The sequence below is a fragment of the Oncorhynchus clarkii genome, chromosome 5 (genome assembly GCF_045791955.1).
Source record: "Oncorhynchus clarkii lewisi isolate Uvic-CL-2024 chromosome 5, UVic_Ocla_1.0, whole genome shotgun sequence".
Taxonomy (NCBI): Eukaryota; Metazoa; Chordata; class Actinopteri; order Salmoniformes; family Salmonidae; genus Oncorhynchus; species Oncorhynchus clarkii.
In genome coordinates, this window is record NC_092151.1 from 42,340,349 (window position 1) to 42,360,952 (window position 20,604).

A 20,604-nucleotide genomic window follows, 5' to 3' on the forward strand; every position below is an offset into this window, starting at 1 on the left:
ATGTGAAAGGACAAGGTAAGTTTAAGTCAAGGATGCAGAGCACCGGTCCTTGAGAACCACAAACCTGCCTTTTAACTAGGGGCACATTTCTACCCGGTAACGAGGTACCATTCTCCAGCCAAACAACACTAACAACTATCGATCAAACACATTTAAGTTAAATTAGTCATTTAACACTGCATTCATTTCTGTATTGACATCAGGACGTATGCAACTTTATTTGTGACTCATTGACATCAGGGAGTGTGTCAAGCCTGACATGTGTGACTAACATGAAGCACATTATACAGTACAGAGATGGTGAGTGGTGAGTAATGGGTATTCGTGGTTACCTGTAGCACGGGGTATTGACCCATGTTGCAGTGGGACTCACACATTCCGTCTGACAGCGTGTAGCCCATGTGACACAAGTCACACGCCTGAGATCCTTTTCCTGGAAATATGGGACAATTACATTGTTGGGCACTTGGACTGTAGCGTAGATGGCATGACATTCCAGTGCATTGTTTTTTTTTCCTGTTGGATTTAGTTAGTCAATTTAAAGACACAACTCAGCTAACAGATAACGTTCTGAGAACCATATGTTTCTGAGAGCTTGGTGAGAGTGTGGTTGTCCTATGGTTATTTTGCATACAACTTTCTGGGAATGATGCAGGATAGATGCTTGGCTTCTCAACACGTTTGACAAAAACATGACAAAAACAAAAATGTTCTTGGTATTTCATTACTTGAACAGATTTTTCTTAAAAGTTCAAACGCGGTTACGTTTCATTTCAATGTTGGTCATGTTCTAAGAACATTCTCCCAATGGTTTGACACTAGGGAATGTTGTCAAATAGTTCAGAGAATGTTTATTCTCCTGAGGGATTTCAATCTTTCTGGATAACGTTTTCTACAGGTTTCCTCATGGTTCTATTTAAAGCCATGTTCTCAGAACATTCAGAGATTATTAAGAAACAACTTTCTTCTGCGGGAATTTCCAGTCAGGCCGCCACACAAATCAGTATTCAACGTCCATCCATCTCTGAAGATGTCGGGGAATGACGTGGAAACCGGCCACTAGGGGCATTAGTGAACTCTGTTACTTTCAAGTAGATTATGGTTTTGCTAGGGCATTATGGGCGGGGATGGCAGATGGGCGTAAGCATCTGCCTTTGGTTCCAAAGGTTGCACATTCAAATCTTGCGATAGAAAGTTGTTTTTGAGATGTGTTTTAAGCCTATCCCAAACCTTAACCATTCAGAATGAATGCCTAACCTTAAGATTTTGTCGTAAATGCCTAAACTTAACCCTAACCTTAAAACATTTGGAGTTAATGCCTAAGCATCTGTCTCTGGTGCCAAAGATTGCATGTTTGAATCCAGTGATACAAAGTTGTTTTAATTTTTGGTTTTAGCCTATCCCAAACCTTAACCCTTACCTTAACCATTCAGAGTTAATGTCTAAACGTAACCTTAAAAACACTTACAAATTTGAAGTTTGGAACAACTTCAAAATGTGAAGAATGTGAACTCGGAGACTGTGAGAGCTTGTTGGGAATTTCAGTACTTTAGCATAATGTTTTCTGCAGGTTTCCTCGTGGTTCTAGTTAAAGTCATGTTCCCAGAACATTAAGAAAACTTTCCATTCAAAAAAACACAAAAAACATTAGTAAGATTCAAACAACACTAAGAATGATATTTAAAATAATATTCGTTCTCAGCATCAACCAAATTCTTAATGAGCGCTTGTTTCCTTTGAAAATGGGGTCAATTTGAATAGGCTAAAATTAACAGCTTTGAATGAGTAAAAAAAAAAACTACTACTGACTAATTCCATGGATACAGAACAGAAAATCAAAAGTTTGAATTTCACTGACACTGTGCCACAGTGAAAAAATAAATGTGTTTGCATGATTAATGCCTAAGCAAACACATTTTCATGTGTCCCATCTGTGCTTGGAGGTTAAAACAATTAACCCAAACTAAGCTAACAGTGTTATTGAAACGTTCTCAGAACGTAATTTAATGACCTTAAAATCACCTATAATTTCCATTCTCAGAACATAAAAAAAACGTCTCAGGAAAGGTTTTGGGAACGATAGTGAAACATTCTCAGAACCCCCCTGCAACCTAAAAATCTACGTTCCCAAAACAGGGAAAAATGTTCACTTCCGTTCTCAGAACGTTTTGTTTTACCGGTCAGGAAACTTATGGCTTTGTTCCCAGAGCCAATGGGAAACGAAAAACATACGTTCCCACAACTTCTAAGGAATCAGATGTGCTAACTGGGAGATCTCTCTCGTCGTTCTCTGTTTTAGGAATAGGTCGATATTCAATCACTTGTGAATGCCAAAAACAGATCAATGTACTTTTCCCAGACCAGATTAAGGCTAATTCTGGACTGCATACTCAATGAAAAATCTCCATAGAAAGTACCTTTCAGTCCTGGAATAGGCTTAATCTGGGTCCAGGTCCGGGAAACAGCCCCTTCATGATTATGGTAACAAGTATTGACTGGGTTTTAAAGTATCTTATGATCCAACTGTGAAAAAAAGAGACTAAGACAGACACATACACACACAGGTCTCTCGTCCTCCCTACCTGAGCAGGTTCTGCAGCTCGAGTGACAGGGCTCACAGGTGTGGTGCTGGCTGTCCTGATAGTGGCCCTGGGGACAGCTGGAGTGACAGTGTCCCTGTTTCCTCAGGTAGAGCAGTCCATCTGCACAGTTCAGACAGCCATCAGCCCTGCCCCCGGAGCACTCACCGCAGCTCGGGTCACACCTCTCACACGTCCTCGAGGTCATGTTTCCATAGTGACTGCGAGACAGTGCAAGTCAGACAGGGACACCCATCATTGACGGTGTGTAGGGATGTGTGGATGTTTAGAAGGGGTTTGTGTGTGTGCGTGTGTGTGTGACTGTCTATTTATTGGTGTGTGTGTGTGTGTATATATGTGGATGTGTGTCACTGTTTCTAGGTGTCTGTGTGGGAGATGTGTTTTTTTAAGACAATCATGATACCAATATTTGCTTCTAATACGCCAGATGTATGTCCTTGAACCGATTATTTTAAAATCCCACACAGTAGAAGTTACAGGCTAATATAGTTGCTAATGGCAGCCTGCAGTACACTGGTCCGACTTCAATTGGAGTTACTCAATGAGAAGTGGCAGCACTGAGCTAGCCTGCAAGGTTACTTCCTGGAGTAGCTCAAACTGTGCATGTTATGTCTCCATAGGACACCATCTTAACTGACATAAGGAAAGTATTCAGACCCCTTTGTCCACATTTTGTTACGTTACAGCCTTATTCTAAAATGTATTAAATAAATGTTTCCCCTCATCAATCTACACACATTATACCATAATAACAAAGCGAAAACAAGTTTAGATTTTTTCCAAATGTATTAAAATTAAAAACAAATACTTTATTTGAGCTCAGGAGCATCCTGTTTCCATTGATCATCCTTGAGATCTTTCTACAACTTGATTGGAGTCCACCTGTGGTAAATTCAATTGATTGGCACACATCTGTCTATATAAGGTCCGACAGTTGACAGTTCATATCAGAGCAAAAACCTAAGCCATGAGAAACAGGATTGTGTCGAGGCATAGATCTAAGGAAGGGTACCAAAACATTTCTGCAGCATTGAAGGTCCTGAATAACACAGTGGCCTCCATCATTCATAAATGGAAGAAGTTTGGAACCACCAAAACTCTTCCTAGAGCTGGCCGCTCGGCCACACTGAGTAATCGAGGGAGAAGGGCCTTGGTCAGGGAGGTGACCAAGAACCCGATGGTCACTCTGACAGAGCTCCAGAGTTCCTCTGTGGAGATGGGAGAACCTTCCAGGACAAACATCTCTGCAGCTCTCCACCAATCAAGCCTTGATGGTAGAGTGACCAGACGGAAGCCACTCCTCAGTAAAAAAGCAATGACAGCCCGTTTGGACTTTGCCAAAAGGCACCTAAATGACTCAGACCTTGAGAAACAAGATTCTCTGGTCTGATGAAACCAAGATTGAACTCTTTGGCCTGAATGCCAAGCATCACGTCTGGAGAAAACCTGGCATCATCCCTACGGTGAAGCATGGTGGTGGCAGCATCATGCTGTGGGGATGTTTTTCAGCAGCAGGGACTGGGAGACTAGTCAGGATCGAGGGAAAGATGAACGGAACAAAGTACAGAGAGATCCTTGATAAAAATCTGCTCCAGAGTGCTCAGGACCTCAGACTGGGGGCAAAGACCACGACCGTAAGCACACAGCCAAGACAACACAGGAGTGGCTTCGGGACAAGTCTTTGAATGTCCTTGAGTGGCCCAGACAGAGCCCAAACTTGAAACCGATCTAACATTTCTGGAGAGACCTGAAAATAGCTGTGCAGCGAAACTCCCCATCCAACCCGACAGAGCTTGAGACGATCTGCAGAGAAGAATGGGAGAAACTCCCCAAATGCAGATTGTAGCGTCACACCCAAGAAGACTCGAGGCTGTAATCGCTGCCAAAGGTGCTTCAACAAAGTACTGAGTGAAGGGTCTGAATACTTATGTAATTGTCATATTTCAGTTTTATATTTTCTAAAAACCTGTTTATGCTTTGTCATTATGAGGTATTGTGTGTAAATTGATGAGTGAAAACAATTTTTTAATACATTTTAGAATAAGGCTGTAACGTAACAAAATGTGGAAAAAGTCAAGGGGTCTGAACACTTTGGGAATGCACTGTCAGTGGTGTGTCCCAATGCTTGTAGGTGTGTGTTTGGGAAACGTCACAGCAATAAATATGAGTTTTTACCATTTGTGTGCCTTTTGTAGCCTCTTTGAGATATTTAAACTGGGCATCAATTGAACAGCACATTACATGTAACCGTCTCAATCACTCCTGCTCAAATACTATCTGGTCTACTTAGCATTTATCAGGCCATATGAAAGGCCATTTCAATCTCAGTCGTGAGCTCCATTGTTATTCAATGGACTGTACCTGTTGTCTGAGGTCTCAATATATTACACAGCACAGAAGACACGAGTGCGAGTGAAACAACACAATATGATGGATGGTCTGCCCAGACTCCATTGGTCCGACGGAGCATGGTGATACAACACTAAAATGTTGTGTTTGTGAGTTGCTGTACATGAGCCACATATACTGGAGTTAATGTTAACTGTTCATAAATTATAGAACTGTCATAAATAATATAAGTTGTTTTGGGATCAAATAAAAATGGATCAAATAACTAAGCAACCATATCATAACATTATCTTCCAAAGTCAAAAGTGACAACTAAATAACAACACTATAATTAAACCTTGGTTGGCAGGTGTCCACACACTCCTTGCCCTCTCTGAATAGGTGGTCCTTGCAACTGAGACACTCGTGGCTGTGTCTGCCCATGCAGGTGAGACAGGCTGGGTGGCATCCTTCACATCTCTGGCTTGACTCATCTTGGTAGAACCCAGTAGGACAGAAGTCCATACAGGTACCGTCTATACACACACACACACACACACACACACACACACACACACACACACACACACACACACACACACACACACACACACACACTTCAACATGAAATGGTGGCTCTGGCAAAATTAACAATTTCCGATCACGACGGCTGGCATGGAAAAGTGTCTGTTTGTTAAATTTGCAACTGCTACTCATTAATTAAACATCTAAACCAGAGGTGTCAAACACAGGGTCTAATCTGGCCGGCAGGGGTTTGAGCAAAAAAATAGGGGGGGGGGGGACTAACTCAATATACTTTAAAAAGACTAAAATCAAATCGAAACTGTGTAGAAATGATAATGGACCTATATTCAAACAGTTTCTTGACTGTCCAGCATGCTAATAATTACTAGACAGTCGGGGGAGCATTAAAAATTCAAAGAACGATGGATAGAAGACTATTTTCTTGCCAATTTTGACGGCAAGGAAATATAACACATTATCACTGTCGCCCTCCGGACCCCAATGAAAACCGAATAAGGCCACCACGGCAAAATGAGTTTGTCACCCCTGTTCTAAACCAAAAACTACTTTCAGTGACTGTTTTTTCCTCTTCTCTTCTATTCTTAGCATTGCACTTAGCATGGTCTTATCCACAGCTAGCGTAAGACTGTATGATCAAGGGTTGAGGAATGAGAATGACTCCACTCACTCAGTATAAAATGGTTCTGGTTGCAGCTCAGACAGTGGCTCTTGCCCGGCCCGTTGCACTGCTGGCAGTACTTGTGGCATGGGTGGCATTCTCCAGTGTAGTGGCGGGTGGTGCACCTGTTAACCAGGGGGTCACACTGCCCGTGGGCGTCCAGTCTCTGACCCTCTCTGCAGCTGGAGCAGGAGCCAGCGTGGGGCCCCGAGCACGTAAGACAGGAGCCATCACAGTCTGGAAAAAGTTGACACAGAGAAACGAGATAACACACAGAAACCAGATACGTCACAGCACTGGGTTGCATGGAATCTAGATGACCTAGTCAAGAGTCTAGATGACCTATAGTACACTGGAGAAGTGCATACTTTTCCCCTTATGGTTGGCTTTCTTTATTTGGTGGGTCACATGAAACTTTCAAAGGGTTTCAGGGGATCGCAGTCCTAAAATGCTTGGGAACCACTGCGTCAAGATCCAAGCCTCCCCACCTTTGCACTGTCCAGTCCTGCTGTCCCTGTAGGTGTGGGAGGGGCAGTTTGGCAGACAGGCTCCGTTGTGCAGGGTGGCCTCTGGGTCTGCACAAGAGTCACAGTCGTCCCCATCCGGACCGTCACACTGGGCACAGTCAGGGTGACAGCGGACACACACGCCCTGCTCAGAGTCCTGGAAGAACCTCTCGGGACAGTCCGTCACACAGCGGCCCTCGTAGAGGAAGTGGTACTCCTCACAGCCTGGGAGGGAGGCGAGGGAGGGAGGAATGGAGAGAGGGAGAGAGAGAGAGACATGAGGGAGAGAGAGAAAGGAGACTGATGGATTAAGATAGGGAATTTCTTGTTCCCTGTCTGGCTACCTATTGATTTTTTATATTTATTTCTCTCTCTTTGCCCTTTATCTGGATAACGTATGTGACATCAACAGAGAGGTATATTTTCTGGGTGATTTAAATATTGACTGGCTTTCATCAAGCTGCTTCAAACTGTAACTGGTGTCTGCAACCTGGTCCAGGTTATCAGTCAACCTACCAGGGTAGTTACAAACAGCACAGGAATGAAATCATCAACATATATTGATCACATCTTTACTAATGCTGTAGAAATGTGCTTTAAAGCAGTATCCAAATCCATTGGATGCAGTGATCACAATATAGTAGCCATATCTAGGAAAACCAAAGTTCCAAAAGCTGGATATAGTGTATAAGAGGTCATAGAAGATGTTTTGTAGTGATACCTATGTTGTTGATGGTGTGTAATCCGGAGCAACCAGACTTGCACTTGACACATTTATGAAATTGCTTATTGAAGTTACTAATAAGCATGCACCCATGAAGAAAATGGCTAAAAACCTTTAAATCCCCTTGGATTGATGAGGAATTGAAAAATGTTATGGTTGAGAGGGATGAAGCAAAAGGAATGGCAAATAAGTCTGGCTGCACAACTGATTGGCAAACGTACTGCAAATTGAGAAGTCCTGTGACTAAACTGAATAAAAAGAAGAAACTATACTATGAAACAAAGATACATGATATAAAGAATGATAGTAAAAAGCTTTGGAGCACCTTAAATTAAATTTGGGGCAAAAAGGCAAAGTCAACTCCATTTCATCATTCATTCATCACAAAACCCACTGATAGGCATTTACTTAAATTTTTAAATTTTTTATTGGCAAGATTAGCAAATTTAGGCATGGCATGCCAGCAACAAACGCTGCCACTATAACTGATCAAATTATGAAAGACAAGCATTTAAAATTCTGCAAAGTGAGTGTGTAAGAGGTGAAAAAAAATGTCAGCATGCTTATAGGGAAAGACATTTAGAAGCACGGCATTTACACAAATTACTGATGATTGGCTGAGAGAAATTGAAGATAAAAAGATTGTAGGAACCGTTTCGTTACACTTCAGTGCGGCTTTTGACATTATCGATCATAGTCTGCTGATGGAAAAACGTATTTGTTACGGCTTTACACCCCCTGCTATATTGTGGATAAAGAGTTACCGGTCTAACAGAACACAGAGGGTGTTCTTGAATGGAAGCCTCTCCAACATAATCCAGGTAGAATCAGGAATTCCCCAGGGCAGCTGTCTAGGCCCCTTACTTTTTTCAATCTTTACTAATGACATGCCAATGGCCTTGAGTAAAGCCAGTGTGTCTACGTATGCGGACGACAACACTATACACATCAGCTACTGCAGTGAGTGAAATCACTGCAACCCTTATCAAAGAGCTGCAGTTAGTTTCAGAATGGGTGGCAATGAATAAATATTTAAAAAACTAAAAGCATTGCATTTGAGACAAATCATTCACTAAACCCTAAACCTCAACTAAATCTTGTAATAAATAACGTGGAAATTTAGCAAATTGAGGTGACTAAAGTGCTTGGAGAAACCCTAGGATTGTAAACTGTCAAGTCTGTCCAACGGTCAAGTCTGTCCATAATAAAGCGCTGCTCTGCCTTTTTAAACACTATCAACAAGGCAGGTCCTACGGGCTCTAATTTTGTCACACCTGGTGTGCTGTTCAGTCGTGTGGTCAGGTGCCACAAAGAGGGACCTCGAGAAATTGGCTCAGAACAGGGCAGCAGGACTGCCCCTTAAATGTACACAGAGAGCTAATATTAACAACATGCATGTAAATATGCATGTAAGTGGAGGAGAGATTGACTTCATCACTACTTGTTTTCTTGTAAGAAGTGTTGACATGCTGAATGCACCGAGTTGTCCGTCTAAACTACTAGCACACAGCTCAGACACCCCATGAGTACCCCACAAAGACATGCCACCAGAGGTCTCTTCACAATCCCCAAGTCCAGAACAGATTATGGGAGGCACACATTACTACATAGTGCCATGGCTACATGGAACTCTATCCCACAAGCAGTAGAATCAGATTTTTTTTAAACAGATAGAAATATACACCTTATGGAACGGTGGAGACTGAAGAGACACATACACATGATAAGATGCCCTCTACACCCACGTACACATAGACTGTAGATATGTGATAGTAGAGTAGTGGCCTGAGGGAACACACTTTGTATGTTGTGAAAAGTGTCACGAAATGCAATGTCATGTCATATTGAAATGGTACATAACTGCCTTAATGTTGCTGGACACCAGAAAGAGTAGACCTGTAATTGGGATCCTTAATAAATGACAAATATGCCATCACTACTCTCGTCTGGGTGTGTCTCACCTGTGCACTCGCTGTTGGGGCTACACTCCTGGCAGGCTGTGGGACAGTGCTGACACTCCCCATCTCTGAGCGTGTGTGCAGGGGGGCAGGCCTCCACACACTGGTGTTGGTACAGAAGGAAGGGCTCCACACAGCTCAGACAGTGGGTGGCATTTTTCTCACAGGAGGCACAGCCTGTCGCACAGCCGCGACACACCTGGCCCGCTGCATACCCACTAAAAGTACACAGTGGGAGAGCACAGCAGAGAGGACGTTAAGTTGCACACTGGGGTTTACGGGATCATTCTCTACCCTTCTCCCCAAAGTGTGCACTCGTTCACTCCCTCTCGTGGACTGGTGGTAGAAGTATGGTCTAAATTGCCTAGACCAATCCAAAGCTTCTAAATCCACAAGGGGGAGTGAGCAATTGGAGTCAATCCACAACATTGTGATGGAGAAGAGCATCTCTGGGAAAGCTGTCATGACAACTGAGAGGGTTTGAGTGGGTACAGTAGAGTTCAGCAGGCACTCCAGTTCTGTAAAATGAAAGGTATATACGCCATTTAGATAAAGAGGTGAATACATCACCATGTCATACAATATATCATCATTTTCCACAGCAATGATGTGTGGGGAGAGGAGCAATGAATCATGATCCAAAATGGTGTATGAGCCCTGGGTTGGAACAGAAACCTCTGGGAGTTTCTAGGAGCAGGATTAAAGATGGGAAAACATTTTTTACATTACTTATTCTAAAATCAATCTACACATAATACCCCATAACGATAACGTGAAAACAGGTTTTTAGAAATGTTTGTCAAATGAAAAAAAAAAATAATAATAATATTCAGACTCGAAATTGAGCTCAGGTGTATCCTGTTTCCATTGATCATCCTTGAAATGTTTCTACAACTTGGTTGGAGTAAACCTGTGGTAAATTCAATTGATTGGCACACATCTGTCTATAGGGGTTGAAGAAATTGTCTGTAGAGCTCCGAGACAGGATTGTGTCGAGGTACAGATCTGGGGAAGGGTACCAAAACATTTCTGCAGCATTGAAGGTCCCCAAGTAAACAGTGGCCTCCATCATTCTTAAATGGGAGAAGTTTGGAACCACCAAGACTCTACCTACAGCTGGACGCTCGGACAAACTGAGCAATCGGGGGAGAAGGGTCTTGGTCAGGGAAGTGACCAAGAACCTGATGGTCACTGACAGAGCGCCAGAGTTCCTCTGTGGAGAAGGACAACCATCTCTGCAGCACTCCACCAATCAGGCATTTATGGTAGAGTGGCTAGACGGAAGCCACTCCTCAGCCCGCTTGGAGTTTGCAAAAAGGCACCTAAAGGACTCTCAGACCATGAGAACCAAGATTGAACTCTTTGGTCAGGTCAGGAGGAAACCTGGCACCATCCCTACGGTTTTCATGTTCTTTCTTCAAGAGGGGCGTTATAGTGCACCGGGCGACGCAAAATGAACTCGCCCATTGTCAGACTCTGGTTACCGGTCCGTATACACGCTCGGCTGCCTGGAACGGCTGCCTAGTTGAACAGCTAGGTATCCAAGTCGTGCAGTACTTGCATGATCATTGAGAAGCAAAATAGCAGTTAGTTGGGCCTCTGCATGGTTAAGACACAGATAGTTTTTTTTTGCCCCAAACACAAAACTCAAGCAGGAAGTTGCATGCCGCTGTCTAGACAGCATATCAAACACCAGCAAGACACAGACACGAATTCTAAGCAGCGATATAAATGTTCATTTTTCATCATCATTGCACACATTGGCTAAGCAGGAGGCAGACAGGCAGTCTAAGTAGTAGTGCTCTTTTTTCAGGAACTCTGTCTGGTGGCTACGATATGGCAGCAACTATAAAGATGACCCTACACCCTCACACAAAACACTGATTGGTTTTGCACCAATGCAACGTGTATGGACTGTATGCTGCTTGTGCAACTGCAATACTCGTCACAGCGGACAGGATGAGGTTGTATAGCCTTCATAATATGTATGTTTGGGAACGTTTGTTCATCTCGCCGCAGGGTTTTTGTTTCCGCTGTTCAGAAATACGAGGCAGAGACATAGACTACATAATCACGGTTCAGAAGAGTAAAGAGAGAAACATGAAGGGAGGGGTCGAGTGTGAGAAGTAGTTACATAGTGTGCGTAAAATAACGCAGGCACAGAAACGTGACCCAGTTTCCCGGAAGGGCGGGAACGAGGGCAAAAGCTCCGTACTAGCAGCCACAGACTACATAAAAATGCTATCCATGAGTTCATCTGACTAAGTAGATCAAGGGCCTCTTTGCCTAAATCCCGAGCTATCACCTTTACCATACTCATATGAACTCTGACCTCTGGCATTGACGAACACACTGTCCGTCTTGCAGGTAGAGCGGGGCCTTGCGTACCACCTGACAGCGGGTGCAGCGATGCTCGTCCACACACTGCACACACCCCCGAGGACACGGCTCACACACACCGCTCAGCCGGCCGGCGAACGAGCTCGCTGGGCACTTCAACACACACACCTGCTCTGCTGACAGGAACCGCCCTGGGAAGAGCACAGGAAGGATACGGTCAGAATACACACAGACGCACACGCGAGCACGCACACTGTCACGGTCTGCAATCAGGACCAGAACTGAACCAGTCGCAGGGTTTAAGGCGACCTCACTGGAAACAGACGAGCACACACTACACACATTCTGACAAATTGACAGGCAGAAATATCGTCAGGCAGACCTTTCGCACAGGTTTTACACTGGCTCTTCTCCTCTCCTGAACACGAGTCACAGGAGGCATGGCAGGCCTCACACTCTCCTTCACCTGCAGGGAAGAACACGAGAAAACACCAAACAAGTCAATATCATACAGTACCAGGGGATTTATTCACATAATAATCATAGCCTACAACTAAAGTTGTTGGGATTAAAAAGTTACATTTTCGAAATGGCTTTCCTGCAGCAAGGTGCAATGTTAATGTAACAAACTCCCTCACAGGGTAAAGTGAAGTGCCAAGGTCATTAGCAATCGTCTAACAATAACTTGTGTAATGAAATACATTTCTAAAGTACGCCCTAACAGTGTGGTAACATCCATCTATTTTTCGGTAAATTGATCCTTTAAATCTCACCAGTGAGGAAGGTCTTAACAGGGCAGGAATCCTGTTTAGAGACACACTCCCCCTCTTCCCGGCTCTTCCCCTCCTCACACGACACACAGTCGTCACTGTCGGGACCGCTGCATGTCACACAGTCAGAGTGACACTCTTCACACTCCTGGGTGTCTTCGTCTCCGTAGAAACCGTCCGGACACTCCGGCACACACTTCCCCTCTGGGTGGAACAGAGCACACTTTAAAACATAACAAGAACACACACACACGAAAGCACGCACGCGCACACACACAAACCCCCAACACACACACAGTTCCCCTCTGGGTGGAACAGAGCACTCTTTAAAACATAAGAACACACACACGCAAGCACGCACGCACACACACAAACAAGCACACACACAAACCCCCAACACACACACACACACACACTTCCCCTCTGGTTGGAACAGAGCACACTTTAAAACATGTCAAGAACACACACACGCAAGCACGCACACACACACACACAAACAAGCACACACACAAACCCCCAACACACACACACACACACACACACACACACACAGTTACACCGACCAAACCCTTACCTGATAAGAAGAGGTCGGTTTCACACCAGTAGCACTCATGTTCGTCACAGCTGACACACTTTTCATCACACGGCACACAGGTCATCTCCTCCTCTACGCTGAACGTCTTCGCTGGGCAGTTCTTGTAGCAGCCATCTTGGAATCTAAACTCAATGCAAGAAGTTGGTTTGTGTCGTCTTCTTCCCCTGTCACCCATTCATTTACATATCACACACGGGGATACTGACAATTGAGGTGATATTCCATAAATTAAAAGGGGGGGGGGGGGGGTTCGTTAAGATTAAAACAAGATTTTTATTCCTTGCTCTACTTACTTGTAAAAGCCGTCAGTGCAGGATAGGCAATGCCTGGGGTTATCTGAGGAATAGAGAAAAACTACACTCAGACATCTTCTCATCCTATTCCTCTCCCCGTGGCCCTTGCCAGCCGTGTTCAAACTGTTAGATAGGGTTCACATGGGTAGACTAACTTACACAGTACACACTTCTTACAGCCTTCCTCACAGGCCATACAGTCATCATACTCTGGATCCTCCACCTCACCTGTAGAGGGAGAGAGGGGCAGAGACAGAAAGACAGACAGATAGAGGGGAGCCAGACAAAGAGAGCGAGAGAGAGTGAGTCAGAGAGAGAGATGGGGGGGGGGGAATTACAATTCTCTATGGAGACAGAAATACTTCAAAGACTTTTCTTCTTCATGTTCATACCTGTAGCGGCAGATATTACATAAGAACACAACATTCTGGCTATATCTGTCACCTTCTCCACACTCCAGGCGGGTGCAGACTCCATCAGTGGTGTAGTAGGAGGAGTTACAGCGCAGGCAGTGTGTGGCGGAGGAGCAGAGGTTGCAGTTGTCGGGGCAGGCCTCGCAGCTCTTCTCCTGGGTATGGTAATGTCCTTCCGGACAAGCGTCGACACAACCCCCCTTGTACAAGTAGCGGTCCATGTTGAATTTATCTGAGGGAAACGCATATGGATGGATGGCAGGCAGTCAGACAGACGCACAATCGTTACACACACACACACAACACACTATTAGTCTATTATCGTAAAATATAGTTTTTTTTTGTGGTATAAAGTGCAATGTGTTTGTTGTCCCAGAGCCAGAGCACCTGTCCACTGGACTGTGTCAGTTAGAATGACAGGTGTCCCTTCCCCTCACCGGTGTCACAGCTGGTGCAGTTGGCAGGCCCTCCATCCAGGCACATGGCACAGGTGTGGTCACACAGGTGGCACTGGCCACCTGACTGGTACTTCCCCCGGGCACACTGAGCCACACAGCAACCCTGATCCAGAGACCTGAGACAATGAGACAACAGCACCTAACTATTAAACTACATGTGCTTCCGGTGGAGCATGCTAGCGGTACTTGTACACTTCCAGTCATTGCGCTGACGCCAGTAAGCATTGGCTCGCGAAACTACCTCCAACTTGCTTCAAACTGCACGCAGAGACATAAAAATGGTATCTTCGAGTCCATCTGACTCTGAATAAGTAGAAAAACTGCTTAATGGCCAGATTCTCGCACTATCGATTTAAAAACAGGTGCAATCTGGAACTTTCATTGCCTGTATAAAGTGCTGGCTCTTTTTTTTGTTGCCTCTAGGCTAATTCTGTTTTTGAATTGCCTTGTGTTACCAAAAGGGAATGTACAGTTACCAGAATGCACCTTTTATATGTAAAAATAAGTGTCGCAGACAGGATGACACAGGAAGAGAGCATTTTATATCCAAGGCTGAACTGTACAGAAGGTCACCTGAATCAACCTCTTTGTTATGACATCTGCTCCAGTAAATCTATATATTTCTCAGACTATAGACACATCTAGAGGGGCCACAGATGATACCACAGATGATACAATCCTAACAATAGGTTAAAGGGATACTTTGGGATTTGGCAACGAAGCCCTTTATCAACTATGGCCCCTCTTGGTTATTCTATGGTGAAGACTATCAGCTGTGAACCTTCTAGGTGAGTCGATGGTAAGGACTGTATCAACTATGGCCCCTCTAGGTAAGTCTAATGTCAGGACTGTATCAACTATAGGCCTCTAGGTAAGACTATGGTGAGGACTGTCTCAACTATTGCCCCTCTAGGTGAGTCGATACCATTTTTATGTCTGTGTCCAGCATGAAGGAAGTCAAGAGGTAGTTTTGTGAGCCATTGCTAACTAGCGTTAGCGCAATGGCAATGACTGGAAGTCTATGGGTATCTGCTAGCATGATACCTCTAACTTCCTTCATACTGGACACAGTGACATAAAAATGGCATCCACAAGTTAAATCTACTGTAACTCTGGGGATGTATATAAAGTGAGTCATTGCCAAAATCCCAAAGTTTCCCTCTAAAGACATGAAGCGGTAGAGGAGATGCCATTCATTTTCAATGCAGCTAGACGGGGGCGGACTTCTATCCAGGCGGAGCGTTCGACGGTGCTCATGCATGTGAAAGCCACTCAGCCAAGGCGGAGAAAATAAGAATCTGCTCCATTTTTGGGAAATCTGCTCCGCCCCATCTCTTCTTGTATGGAAATCTCTTTACCTAGAGGGGTCACAGCTGTTATAGTCCTCACCAGACTTACCTAGAGGGGCCATAGTTGATCCAGTCCTCGCCATGGCCTTACATAGACACCATAGACTTACCTAGAAGGCTCACAGCTGATATAGTCCTCCCCATAGACTTACCTAGAGGGGCCATAGTTGATCCAGTCCTCGCCATGGCCTTACATAGACACCATAGACTTACCTAGAAGGCTCACAGCTGATATAGTCCTCCCCATAGACTTACCTAGAGGGGCCATAGTTGATACAGTCCTCACCATAGACTTACCTAGAGGGGCCACAGCTGATACATTCCTCGGACTTTGGGCCTGTACACTTCAGACACGTGGCGTCACATGCATGGCACTTCCCATGGCTATCCTGGTACTCTCCTGCATGCAAAACACAAAGACAACATTTTACATTTACTTTGCACTAATTCAATGTAATTACCCTGTAATATTTTAATACAGAACATAAGTATTCAGCTGTACCTAGCAACTGCAGATGAGGCATATACAATTATATTTGATTTGTAATGAAAGGAAACTGATCAGATTACGTTTAATTAGTTATATGTATAGTTACATTGTAATAATAATATAACGTGTGACCTACCCTAACACAGTAGCTATACGATACACTATCTGAATAGACCAGGGGTGAAAGTAGAATTCATTCGTCGCTGTAAGTGCTGTTATTGTGAAGTGGAAACGTCTAGGAGCAACAATGGCTCACCCGCGAAGTGGTAGGCCACACAAGCTCACAGAACAAGACTGCGGAGTGCTGAAGTGCGTAGAGTGTAAACATCGTCTGTCCTCGGTTGCAACGCTCACTACCAAGTTCCGAACTGCCTCTGGAAGCAACATCAGCACAAGAACCGTTCGCCGGGAGCTTCATGAAATGGGTTTCCATGGCTGAGCAGCTGCACACAAGCCTAAGATCACCATGCGCAATGCCAAGCGTCGGCTGGAGTGGGGTAAAGCTCGTCACCATAGGACTCTGGAGCAGTGAATACATTCTGTGGAGTGATGAATCACGCTTCACCATCTGGCAGTCCAACGCCTGAATCAGGGTTTGGCGGACGCCAGGAGAACGCTAGGCCACTTAGTTCCAGTGGAAGGAAATCTTAACGCTATAGCATACAATGACATTCTAGATGATTCTGTGAACTTGACTGGCTTACACAACCCCATCGAACCCCTTTGGTGATGAATTGGAACGCCTGACTGCGAGCCAGGCCTAATTGCCCAACATCAGCGCCCGACCTCACTAATGCTCTTGTGGCTGAATGGAAGCAAGTCCCTGCAGCAATGTTCCAACATCTAGTTGGAAGCCTTCCCAGAAGAGTGGATGCTGTTACTGTATAACAGCAAAGGGGGGACCAACTCCATGTTAATGCCCATAATTTTGGAATGAGATGTTCGTCGAGCACGTGTCCACATACTTTTGGTCATGTAGTGTATTCCCAGCCTCCAAACAGTGGTGAATGGAAAGAGACATCTGTTACACAAAACACCACAAAGTGTAATGACATTTGGCGAATGTCATTAGGCCAGAATTTATGCATCCACTGCTGTCCGTGCGAGTCTCGGTGTGGGCAACTCATCTCTGCCTTGGCAAAATGTCTGTGTTCTCATGGAGCCACACGTTTTCATGTCCATTCGCTCATTTTTCCTGCCTCTGACATGCAGTAATGATAAGATGTGGTGTAATAGCCTACAGTTTACTTGAAATTTTGTTTTAATAATTGTGATAGGCTCACGTTTTAAGGTATGGTGTACCGCCACTATTTGTTTTGCTAGGATGCCGTACCGGACCGTACCGCCTTACTTTCCCCCCTGGAATAGACACTGGGTTGTACGAGTGAGTTTAAGGAGAGTGATTGATTGATTGACTGACCATCACCACAGACAGTGCTGACCATACACACTTTGTCCATAAGACTGTATCCACCAGCACAGCTGCTGCAGTTCCCCTTCCCCGCTCCCACACAGGTGAGACAGCTGGAATCACACCTGATGAGGTACCAGCAGACTGGCTGAGATTACATAAACAGACACATGTGCACAGAAATAGGCAGGCAGACACACACACACACACACACACACACACACACACACACACACACACACACACACACACACACACACACACACACACACACACACACACACACACACACACACACACACACACACACAGGTCACTAGTTCGAATCGCCAAGGTGAAAAATCGGTCAATGTGCACATGAGGAAGGCACAACCTTAAATTGCTCTGGGGTCACCTTGTAAAATGGCAGACCCTGGCTGTGACCCCGCCTCTCAGAGGGAGTTGGAATATGCAAAAAAAAACGCACTGACAATTCACACGTGTGTATTAACACACGCATGTGTAAAATAGGACAAATAAGCAACCCAGCAAATTATTATTATACACATGTTGGAATGAGGCCAGCCATAATAATAATGAACAATCCACCTACACCAAGACACAGAGCTCACTCACCTCCTGCATATCCTGGGTCCATCACTAGTTTTCTGTGGGCTGCTCTCCGTGGCATAGAAGCCAACACTACAGGAGGAAACACACCTCCACTCCTCCATCAGGTACCCATCAGCACACTGGTTACACGCCTCAATGCCCGCACCTGTGATAACACACATGTGCACACATACAAACAGACGCACACTGTAACCCATCTAAGCACCCGGAGACAACATCTGCACTCTGAACACATATATTGTCCCTCTCATGACACATCGCTTCAGACGGTGACGCTGATGACTAGCTAAATGATTAGTACTGTATATGTTTTACTTTTTTTTGGGGGGGGGGGGGGGGTATAAATTTGTACATATACACGGCTCAAAAAAATAAAGGGAACACTAAAATAACACATCCTAGATCTGAATTAATGAAATATTTTTATTAAATACTTTACATAGTTGAATGTGCTGACAAAAACATCACACAAAAATTATCAATGGAAATCAAAATTATCAACCCATGGAGGTCTGGATTTGGAGTCACACTCCAAATTAAAGTGGAAAACCACACTACAGGCTGATCCAACTTTGATGTAATGTCCTTAAAACAAGTCCAAATTAGGCTCAGTAGTGTGTGTGGCCTCCACGTGCCTGTATGACCTCCCTACAACGCCTGGGCATGCTCCTGATGAGGTGGCGGATGGTCTCCTGAGGGATCTCCTCCCAGACCTGGACTAAAGCATCTGCCAACTCCTGGACAGTCTGTTGGTGGATGGAGCGAGACATGATGTCCCAGATGTGCTCAATTGGATTCAGGTCTGAGGAACGGGCGGGCCAGTCCATAGCATCAATACCTTCCTCTTGCAGGAACTACTGACACAATCCAGCCACATGAGGTCTAGCATTGTCTTGCATTAGGAGGAACCCAGGGCCAACCGCACCAGCATATGATCTCACAAGGGGTCTGAGGATCTCAACTCGGTACCTAATGGCAGTCAGGCTACCTCTGGCGAGCACATGGAGGGCTGTGCGGCCCCCCAAAGAAATGCCACCCCACACCATGACTGACCCACCGCCAAACCGGTCATGCTGGAGGATGTTGCAGGCAGCAGAACGTTCTCCACGGCGTCTCCAGACTGTCACGTCTGTCACATGTGCTCAGTGTGAACCTGCTTTCATCTGTGAAGAGCACAGGGCGCCAGTGGCGAATTTGCCAATCTTGGTGTTCTCTGGCAAATGCCAAACGTCCTGCACGGTGTTGGGCTGTGAGCACAACCCCCACCTGTGGACGTCGGGCCCTCATACCACCCTCATGGAGTCTGTTTCTGACCGTTTGAGCAGACACATGCACATTTGTGGCCTGCTGGAGGTCATTTTGCAGGGCTCTGGCAGTGCTCCTCCTGCTCCTCCTTGCACAAAGGCGGAGGTAGCGGTCCTGCTGCTGGGTTGTTGCCCTCCTACGGCCTCCTCCACCTCTCCTGATGTACTGGCCTGTCTCCTTGTAGCGCCTCCATGCTCTGGACACTACGCTGACAGACACAGCAAACCTTCTTGCCACAGCTCGCATTGATGTGCCATCCTGGATGAGCTGCACTACCTGAGCCACTTGTGTGGGTTGTAGACTCCGTCTCATGCTACCACTAGAGTGAAAGCACCGCCAGCATTCAAAAGTGACCAAAACATCAGCCAGGAAGCATAGGAACTGAGAAGTGGTCTGTAGTCACCACCTGCAGAACCACTCCTTTATTGGGGGTGTCTTGCTAATTGCCTATAATTTCCACCTGTTGTCTATTCCATTTGCACAACAGCATGTGAAATGTATTGTCAATCAGTGTTGCTTCCTAAGTGGACAGTTTGATTTCACAGAAGTGTGATTGACTTGGAGTTACATTGTGTTGTTTAAGTATTCCCTTTATTTTTTTGAGCAGTGTATATATGGCTTAGGGTCCTGTTTGGTTTGACCCAAGTCACCCCTCCCTTTACCTGCACAGGTGGCACAGGCCTCGTGGCAGGGCTCGCAGGTGCTCTCCTGTTCGTTGTGGTAACTTCCTGGTCCACAGCTCCTCTGGCAGCGGTTCCCCAACAGACTGGAGAGGGGAGGGGGGGGGGGGGGGGGGGGATAGATCGATAGTGAGATAGAGAGAGACTCATCATTATCTGGGCTCTGTGTTCCGACCCAGAGCGCACGCACTCATTGAGAAGTTTCATCTGATAACTCTCAACACTGCAAAATACAAAAAATATTATAATAGGAGTTTGCTTTGTTGCAATAGATTTAGAATGTGTGTGCGTGTGCAAATTAGTATTCTCTGTGGCGGAGATGGAGAATCACTGTGTACAGAGAAGAAATGCATGAGTTGGTAATTCGGGCGTCATCAGAGGGATTGGTTCACCTTGTGCCTGATTTGCATTCTGTGCAGATGTTCGCCGAGGTGCATCTCAAGCAGTTTTCACTGCACTTCCTGCACATATTTGCATCTGTGGGGAAAACAACAATGCAAGCATTCATACCTGCCAAATATAATTCCACTCCAGTTGAAGTAAAAGCATTGTTCATTAAGCACATATT

At 45.2% G+C, this 20,604-nt stretch overlaps 1 protein-coding gene across 1 annotated transcript in view; it reads right to left on the reverse strand.

The window, feature by feature from the left end:
• The window catches only part of LOC139410043 (proprotein convertase subtilisin/kexin type 5a), a 34,277-nt gene that overhangs the window by 1,232 nt on the left and 12,441 nt on the right, over positions 1-20,604 (reverse strand). The window contains exons 17-35 of the mRNA XM_071155477.1: positions 20,429-20,513; positions 20,019-20,122; positions 18,055-18,196; positions 17,449-17,564; positions 15,836-15,938; positions 14,169-14,305; positions 13,763-13,963; positions 13,478-13,546; positions 13,319-13,361; positions 13,005-13,147; positions 12,434-12,634; positions 12,043-12,126; positions 11,653-11,851; positions 9,324-9,538; positions 6,621-6,863; positions 6,142-6,369; positions 5,287-5,464; positions 2,583-2,800; positions 333-433 (exon numbers count right to left, since the gene is read on the reverse strand). Coding sequence (XP_071011578.1) covers positions 333-433; positions 2,583-2,800; positions 5,287-5,464; positions 6,142-6,369; positions 6,621-6,863; positions 9,324-9,538; positions 11,653-11,851; positions 12,043-12,126; positions 12,434-12,634; positions 13,005-13,147; positions 13,319-13,361; positions 13,478-13,546; positions 13,763-13,963; positions 14,169-14,305; positions 15,836-15,938; positions 17,449-17,564; positions 18,055-18,196; positions 20,019-20,122; positions 20,429-20,513 — 2,810 coding nt within the window. The remainder of the gene's footprint in view (positions 1-332; positions 434-2,582; positions 2,801-5,286; positions 5,465-6,141; positions 6,370-6,620; positions 6,864-9,323; positions 9,539-11,652; positions 11,852-12,042; positions 12,127-12,433; positions 12,635-13,004; positions 13,148-13,318; positions 13,362-13,477; positions 13,547-13,762; positions 13,964-14,168; positions 14,306-15,835; positions 15,939-17,448; positions 17,565-18,054; positions 18,197-20,018; positions 20,123-20,428; positions 20,514-20,604) is intronic.